General features: G+C 43.4%; 1 protein-coding gene across 1 annotated transcript in view; it reads left to right on the top strand.

Annotated features, from left to right (window-relative positions):
- UNC80 (unc-80 homolog (C. elegans)) overlaps positions 1 to 9,161 on the top strand; it is a 136,141-nt gene that overhangs the window by 32,807 nt on the left and 94,173 nt on the right. Inside the window, 7 exon segments of the mRNA XM_009329652.1 lie at positions 391 to 659; positions 1,296 to 1,664; positions 2,463 to 2,609; positions 4,567 to 4,714; positions 6,090 to 6,238; positions 8,071 to 8,237; positions 8,945 to 9,046. Coding sequence (XP_009327927.1) covers positions 391 to 659; positions 1,296 to 1,664; positions 2,463 to 2,609; positions 4,567 to 4,714; positions 6,090 to 6,238; positions 8,071 to 8,237; positions 8,945 to 9,046 — 1,351 coding nt within the window.

Genomic DNA, 9,161 nt, shown 5'->3' with positions numbered 1-9,161 from the left:
AGGAAAAAAGTGCTGCTTTTAACACCAGGCACTGGACCAATGCAGGGAGCAAAGATAGCCAAAATCTAATCCCCCTTTTGGATTAGATTTAGACAGGCTGAGCTCCCTGATCTGCTTAACTGCCCAGTTGACTGAGATCAGCTTAAGGTGCCGTGGAACTGTACTGCTAGAGCAAACTTGGGGTTGTTCTAATTTAGACTGGCTTAAAGGAATAAATGAATCTATGCTTTCATCCCTGTACCCATGATAGGAATTAGGAACCTGTCTTGTCTTTCAGCATTACAAGCTGCATTAAGAGCTGCTCCCTTCTTGTCAACAAGGACAGCCTCAGTTTGCCATTTCATAACTCTAGAGATGGAAATTTACAGGTAGCCATTTTCCTCCCTGCAGTGCGGTCCCAGATCTCCACCATCACTGTGGCCACCTTCAACACTACCCTGGCCTCATTCAATGTGGGCTACGCCGATTTCTTCAGTGAGCACATGAGGAAGCTTTGCAACCAGGTGCCTATCCCTGAGATGCCCCATGAGCCGCTTGCATGTGCCAACCTCCCACGGAGCCTGACAGACTCCTGCATCAATTACAGTTGCTTGGAGGATACGGATCACATTGATGGAACCAACAACTTTGTCCACAAGAACGGCATGCTGGATCTCTCGGTAATTGGCAAGGAACGAGGAAAGCCAGGTCCCTCTTCTGTCAATATAGCTGTACCATTGAGATCAGGGGTTTGATGGGCTTTTCCTCCACCTCTTTATATGACTTCTCTCAGCAGTACATAAAGGTCAGTCAGATACATTTGTGCATATCATAAAAGTCTCCTCTGAGATACTGCAACTCCTATTACTCCTTGCAAGGAGTGCATGTGCATGTGGAATGCACACATCAAATCTTAAGTGATATTATTTAATGGCTGTGTTCCTGGGGCATGCACCAAGTACCCTATAAAATAGTATAAAACTGAATAGCACCTTTCTTCTAATGGCACCTTAAAACTCACCTTTTCTGCATTCCCCTTAATGACTTGACAGCCCCCGGTGCACTGAAGCAGTGTTCTCAGGCTCACAGATGTCATCTCATGGTTTCCTTTTCTGCCTGACTGTGCCCAGCCTGTGGTTTCTTGTCTTACACCTAGATCGTAGGCTCTTGGGGTTGAGGGTTGTGTGTACTTCATTCTGAGTTTGTACTGTGCCTGCTATAATGAGTCTCTGGTCTGTGACTAGAATTTCCAGGCACTAAATAGTACTAGGAGAGAAAATAAACCTGACTTTAAATACTATGTTTGAATCTCCCAGGTGGTCCTGAAGGCTGTTTACTTGGTTCTGAACCATGACATCAGTTCCCGGATTTGCGATGTGGCACTGAACATTGTGGAGTGCTTACTTCAGCTTGGTGTGGTGCCCTGTGTAGAGAAGGTTCGGAGGAAGAGTGAGAACAAAGAAAATGAGGCCCCTGAAAAGAGACCAAGTGAAGGATCCTTCCAGCTCAAAGGGGCTGCTTCTGGTGGTTCAGCTTGTGGATTTGGGCCTCCCCCAGTTAGTGGAGCTGGAGATGGAGGAGAAGAAGGAGGTGGTGGAAGTGGTGGAGGAGGTGGAGGTGGAAGTGATGGAGGTGGAGGAGGAGGAGGAGGGCCATATGAGAAGAATGACAAAAAACAAGAAAAGGTTTGTCTTGCTTCTCTTTATACAATTCCTGTATGTACTGTAAGATCTGTAAAGATTGAGTATGCATGTGTATGCAACTGCCCTTTTGTTTTCCCTCCTTTTTTTTTGCACCGCAATTATAAATTAATTTGTTTTGTTCTCGTGCTCACTTGGGGTTCCACTGAAGAAACACAATTGGGAATTCAAGCACTGTAACCACTCCAGCGAAGCAGCTGCTAAAAGCAGGTTTTGTGAGCCTTGCATGGACATTTTCAGTATCTTGTAAAAGACCCCGAAACCCTCAATCACAATGATTTTTTTCAGGTTTATTATTCATAACTTATAAGGAAAAACAGAATCTAGTGTGTGAACACAGTTTTTTTTTCTTTGATGGCCAGAAAGTATAATTTTTTCAGTATTGCTATGAGAATTGGCCAAGAGATGCTGTTGCTGACCTCCAAAGTTGCAATTCATGGTAGCATAATACCTAAGACATTTTTAAAAGGTGCTTGTTTTTCTGCTCAAGCAAGCCAGCACTCCATTTTTCAGGAAGAAGTTTTTGAAGTAAATGCTGAATGGTATTCATAGCAGTATGTAGGGGTTTTTGCATTTATAGCATGACTTTTTGAGGGGAGCTGAAAGGGAGGGGGCCAGTCCCTAAACTTGAAAAATAATTGGAGTAAGCATTTCAAGAGTAAGAACTCAGCCATGGAGTGTCTGAGAGGATAAATGGACAGCAATTTGTTAAAAGTAAAATGCTAACAAAATGCCAGTGGTTGTGCCAGGGTTTCACACCATCTTTCCCTCTGTGTCTCTCAGGATGAAGGCCCATCTGTCAGCACCCATAGGCTGGCACTCACAATGCTGATCAAAATTGTGAAGTCCCTGGGTTGTGCCTATGGTTGCGGAGAAGGACACCGAGGGCTCTCTGGAGATCGCCTGAGACACCAGGTATTCCGGGAGAATGTAAGAGAATTAAAGCTCATTAAAGCGTCCCCCTTGTACTTTTGACATCAGCTGCTAATATTGCTGTCTGCCCCCTCTGTAGCTTTCTCTGTATTGGCAGTAAATGTGTTGCTCTTTGCCCCAGCTCACAGTATGTGTTGCAGCCCAGCTGTAGCAGATTTTCAGCTATCGTGTTACCTTCCAGCCCCTGGGGCTTGCTAAGAGAGCACTTGAGGCCCAGGGTGCTTCTGAGTACCCCAATGGATGGGTTGTCTGGGACGGGACAAATACATGGGAGCAAATCCCCCGTGTGAGCTGGTGTAAGTAATTTTTCACATTGATGGTACCCCAACAGAGTACGCTATTTACAAGAGGTGCAGCTATCTTGGGTTGCATATCTGAATCCAGAAGTCTGAGGTGTAGTTATGTCCACCTTTCCTAATGGCGATTATGACTGATTGCTGCTGGGCTGCTCCGTCAGCTCCTGGTAGTTGGAGTGCACTGTGCTTGCAGGCATGTTAGTGTGCTGCAAGGAAGTCGAAGACTCATGCCCTATTGAAGGGCAGGGTGGATTGTCACTGTTGATTCCTTACATTTTTGGTTCTGCCCAAGTTGAAGCAGTGGAAAGTGCCTAAGATGTAGCCCAGACATCTGACTTCATCCAGAAGAGTTTGACTCCCTGAGATCAGTCCAATGCCCTGTCAAATGTGAGACTTTCAAAGGCTTTCTCCAGCACATGCCTCCTCCTCGCTTCCTGTGCTTCCAGCAGAGAGCATTTTTGATGACTGTAATGAGAATTTACACTGTGCCCATCCACAGCGTGGGTGGGAGCCAGGTGCTTTTCCATGGCTTTCGTTAGCCTGAGCTATGCCAACAGAGTTACAGTTTGGTTCTGGGATCTGAGCTAGATGGCTCAGAGGTGGATTGGCTGCCTCTGTGTCATGCAGCATTCTTCTCTTAGCTAGACTCTGGAGTACTGAGGAGACTGCAGCAGTAACATTAGTTCTGGACACAATGGGACAAGATGGGGTAAGAGAGTCCCAGTGGTTACAGTAGAAAGGTTCTGCACAGAGCACTGGTTGAACATACACCATATTCATCAAAATGTCAGTTAGGCTTTTATGTTGTGTTGGAGCTGAGCCAACAAAACATTTAGGCCTATGCATAACATGAAGCATAAATGAATAGGTCTTTTGGAGCCCAGGTTCCTATCAGACTGATTGAATTGAGGTCTTTATGGGAAGAGATTCTCCTACATGTCTAAGTCTGCTGCATTTTCTGTGCGTTTGTCTGGCCAAACTGCTTTGCATGCACCATTTGTGTTGACTGCATGACAATCACATGTCTGAGTTCACTGGAAAGTTAAGCACCCTATTGTAGGTAGCAGGAGAGTTCATGTTTCCCATAGAGCTGATATTTCAGGTTCTCTAACTCTAGCCTGCATGGGGTCCCAGTAGGATGGATACTTTTGTGATAAGAAGTTGACAATTAATAGCTTTTAAATAAAAAGCTAATGTTTTGCATGATATAAATTGGTCACTGGGTACCGGTGCATTGAACGGGTTGGGTCTGAGCCAGAGGCTGAAAATCAGATGCCTGAGGCTATGAACCTGTTTCATCACGGCTATAAGCCTTGACTGAGGTGGTATATTCCTACTTCATTCATATTCAGTGAGGTTTTACCTTGGGGTTGGGGAGAGGAGGAGACGCCTTGAGACATGGCTGGCAGTGACTTCACCACCACCTCTGAACAGTGGCATCCATACTGGTGCACTGTCTCCTTGTGCTGAACTTCTTGTTTGCTTCAGAGGCGAACCTGTCTTCTGTTACAGGACCCGAACCTTCTGGCTCCTAGGGGAGGTTACTTTAGACAGCACAGCAGAGCACTGGCTAAGCAAGAGCAAAAAATACCCTGCTCCTATTAGCAAAACTCGAACACGTACTTTGATGTGATGTGATTTGATGGATGTCGTTGCAGGCTCAGAACTGCCTCACAAAGCTGTACAAACTGGATAAGATGCAGTTCCGGCAGACCATGAGGGATTATGTGAACAGGGATTCTCTCAATAATGTGGTGGATTTCCTGCATGCTTTACTGGGATTCTGCATGGAGCCAGTCACTGACAGTAAGTATAGCTGGCATCAGAAACTCTCACTTGAATATTCCCGAACTGTACCATCAGAAAGAAGCCACACCTTTTTCTTTTCCTTCAAAAAAGAAAAAAAATGTGAATTACTGTATTGAATATACAGACTGTATCCTCAGTCAGTGCGAGCCAGGGGACTTGGCTCCCTTCTTGATTTGACCACCCAGTGATCTCACCTAGTGATCTTGCATCACCCAGTACATCTGAAATTGAAGGCTTCTCTTTTGATTCATCCTACCTGTTGTTCATGGTTCTTCAAAGAAAATATTTTCATTCAACTGCGCCTCAGGCAGGAAGTTCTCTGCTTCATGACATGACCAGGCGCCAGCTGGAATAGCCTGTTTAATCCAGGGTTTAGTCTGAACGGAGATATAATTGAGCGTTAAAACCCTCTGTGGTGCCTCAGGTGAGGCAGTAAATAGCAAGAACAGATTGAATAAACAAGAACACACAGATGCACATGCCTGCAGTTACAAGCGTGTGTGCAAGTGTGTCTATGTGTATGTATATATGTATTTTTTTTTTTTTTAAGTTAGGAAAATTATTCCAGGTGCTATTAGAATGACCAAATATTTATGCTTGGTCACTGCATGCAACAACAGTTAACAATAATTGTTTACAGAGTAGCAATAGCTGCTCTGAAGCACTCAGGGAGTCTGACTAGTCTATTAGCCTACCTCTGATCCCAGGCATTTCAGAGAAAGCATCAAAAAATATTACATATCAGGCTTTTGTGAAGAAGATGCCCATAGGAAGTTTCCCCAAGTATTCATCAATTATTAACTGGCTCATGCTTTGAAGCATGGCAGCTCATGCAGCTTTTGAAAGACTTTTCTCTCACCTAATGAAACTGGGATGTTTCTTGTTATTCATATAAATGTGTAATTCTTTTTTGACTCTTTCTGAGAGCTTGGTCTCCTTGTGCACCTTGCAAGAACAACATTCCTGTAGTTCAGAAGATTTTCTTTTCATGGGTGTCGTCACTTTTCAGCTTAATCAAACATCTCTTGTCTTTTAGAACAGTAAATAGAAAAGCTGGAGGTATTGTTCAAATTTTATGCCTTATTCTGTACATCTCTAAATGAGATGTGGAAAAAAGGAAGCCAGAGTGGTCCTGATCTTTTCAAACCTTTTTGATACTACCACTATTTCTGGGAAGATTTCATCCTTCTCATTTATTTTACCCTTCCCTTCTGCTTTATTTTTGTGGGGTGGGATTGTGAGAACTCAGCACAGGATATTAGGTGGGGACTTGCCATTGTCTCATGTATCTGAATCCCTTTACATGTGTCTTTAAGCCATCTTTTTTAAACTGTTCCTAACAAGGGGACTTGCTTGTACTTGAATTTCACAGACAAGGCTGGATTTGGGAATAACTTCACCACAGTGGACAACAAGTCTACAGCCCAGAGTGTAGAAGGTATTATTGTGAGTGCCATGTTCAAGTCATTAATCACTCGCTGTGCTTCCACTACACATGAGTTGCACAGCCCAGAGAACCTGGTAAGTACTTGACTTCATGTTAATAAAGTTACTTTTTCACTTGGGTGTCACCAGTGAGGCTTTACAGTGAAGAATTGATTCAGTTTAGCCAAATCCCTTGGGCGCAGCAAGCTATGCAGTCACAGTTGAAACATAATATAAATGTGACGCCCTCCTTGCATGCCTGCCTTGGAACCTGGGGACTTAGCCAGGATGAAAGTTGTGCGCTCTGAATTGCATTTTCCTCTGTGTTCAAGCAACTTCTGTGGATTTTTTTTCCAAATGGATTCATGGCATTGTCTGGAGCAAGGGGTTAATGAACAAGACCACAGCCAGCATAAATCAACTTTCAGGAAAGTTAAAGCCAGTTTACTTGGTTAAGGATGTGGCCCGCCTGTGGCAGAGTATGTCAGTTACTGAACAGAAATTTGGTAGGTCTTCTCAAGGTTTAGACAAACACTCAATTTACCAAACACCTGGAGGAATGTAAGGTGCTAGTGGTTGCTGCCTATGTGCTATCTCCTCAGAGCAGTCAGTAGAATGGATGACATGAGCTGTCTTCTTCCAAATTGGTGCAGAATCTAGCAGCTAATCTCAAACCACCTCCTTTATTGTCAGGAATTAGGATTTTTCATGGAAGCAACCAAGAAGCGTTCTTGTGCTCCGTCCTTATGGCAGAGCTGTAGAGGCACTGAAGTCCAGCTAAAGAGTCAGTAATCCTCTGTGAAGGGAAGGGAGAGGGGGAAGGAAAAGCACGGTAACATCTTAAACCAGCAGAGTAGTCTGCCTACGTCCAAGTCCTCTTGTTCTTATGGATAACTCTCCTTTGGAATGCTTCTCAGCAGAGATTAAGTCGTGGGATGCAGAAAAACGTGCGCCATTGTTGAACCTAGATTAGGATCACTAATTGTAAATTTTCCTTATAAATTGCATATCTTTCTGGACCCTATTTTAGCTAGTGTGTAAGGTGAAACTTATCTTTAAGCATAGCACCATTAATTGTGCCTGTATCAAGAACATAGTACGCAGAGTATATATGAGGATTTCCTATTGTTGCGTCACACTTTAAAGTCAATCTTGTATTTAATATCTTATGAAAAAGAGCCTTAATCAGTATACAGATCCAATTATTTGTTTGGGGTTTTTTGTTGAAAGATGGCTGTGCAGTTCCTAGCTGGGAATTTTCAGAATAATCCAAGATCCTTCAGGAAAGTTCACAGATCAAAAATCAGGTCCTATAAAACTGTTTCCTCCATCCCCTTGCCCTCAGATATAGAGGTGATTTGTCACATCACAGATGCGTATGAATGTTCAGAACTAAAAAGAGCCTTGAGTGTAGGAGTAGGTTGGGGAATGAGTGAGTCATTCCTCTCTCTTCCCATGATGTAAAGCTTTAAAATAATAAGAAAAATCCCAAGACACCCACTGGTTTTGAAACAAAACATGCAATTTTTTGCACTCTACTTCCCCCCCCTCCCCTTCATTTAGCTTTTTCATGCCTTTTAAGATTATGGGCTAGATGAATGGGATAAAACAGGCTTTAAGTCATCTTTGCAGTTCCCTCACCTTGCAGCTGTTTAGCCTCTGATACATCTACATCTGCTTTAACCCATTGCAGAGCATGTTCCATAACAATAATGCTCCTCACTGTCTGCTTCCTCTGAGTGCACTAAATGGAGTTTCCAGCTTTTGATCCCAGCCAGAAAACACAAACCCTGTACATGGAGAGTATATCAGACAACAGCCGGAGGAAGTAATGGTCTGCTGAAGTACCTTAGAAACTATTGATTCTCACTGCTTCTTCACAAACTGCAGACTGAATTCTTTCATTTTCATGATGTCTTGCTACTCAGGGCTTGTACTGCGATATCCGACAGCTGGTCCAGTTTATCAAGGAGGCTCATGGGAATGTCTTTCGGAGAGTGGCACTCAGTGCCCTCTTAGACAGCGCTGAAAAGTTAATACCAGGGAAAAAAACAGAGGAAACAGAGCAAGAGCCGAAACCTTCTGGGAGCAAAAGGTGGGTGTCTAGAAGGGAGAAGGCAAACGACTGACCTGCATACGGCAGTATGACTACATGAACTGAACACAAATGTAGAAAGTCCAAGGGCTTGTGTGTTTTATGTTGATAGCATATGTCAGTTCCTGATGTACAGAATTGTACTGTGGCAGCAGTCTCCTTTAAAATTTAATGAACTGAGACAGTAGTAGATTTGCAGCAAAAAGTATTAACCCTCACATACAAGACGCCTAAGAGAACAGTGCAATGGAAACACTGGGAGGAGGAAAGGTTAAGAGAAGTAAGAAGCATAGTGTCAGTCCCAAAACACCGTGTGGACATATCTTTTAATGTGCATCACATCCTTAGTGTTGTTTATCTGACAGGTAAACCCTGGTATGCAAAACAAGTCCCAGAAGAAATCTAATCCTGACGTGCTTTTTCATCAAAAAGAAATTTTCTCTGGTGCTTTGAGGCTTGTCATATTAAAATGTTGGGAAGAAGGATTAAGAAATTTGAAAAACTCCTAAAATCTTGGCTTTTCTTGTAAGAGCTGATGCCTTTTTCATGAATGATATATATAGAGGCAGTAAGTTGCTAAAGAGAGTGTAGATCTCTAAAGCTGCTTTGTTGCTCAGCAGCACTGTTTTCCATGTCATGTAGCTATGTGGTGACCAGGAGATGGGCCATCCATTTGCTTTAGCTGATGATTTGTATTGTCTGTATAGATCCGAGGTGGGAAGCGTCATCATTGACAAAGGCCAGGCATCAGCTGCCCCTGACGAATGCCGTAGTTACATCTCAAGCCGCCCAATGCAAACTCCAGAACAGTAAGTAAATATTGAGTTGTTTCATGCATTATTGCCAACAGCTTCCTTCTGGACAGGACAGCAAGGCCTTAACTCTTTGGATGGTACAACAAATGCGTTGAGTGTCTGTTCAGGA

Source organism: Pygoscelis adeliae, unplaced genomic scaffold (assembly GCF_000699105.1).
Source record: "Pygoscelis adeliae isolate BGI_AS28 unplaced genomic scaffold, ASM69910v1 Scaffold7, whole genome shotgun sequence".
Classification (NCBI taxonomy): Eukaryota; Metazoa; Chordata; class Aves; order Sphenisciformes; family Spheniscidae; genus Pygoscelis; species Pygoscelis adeliae.
Note: the sequence above shows the minus strand (reverse complement) of the source record. Positions and strands in the feature narration are given on the sequence as shown.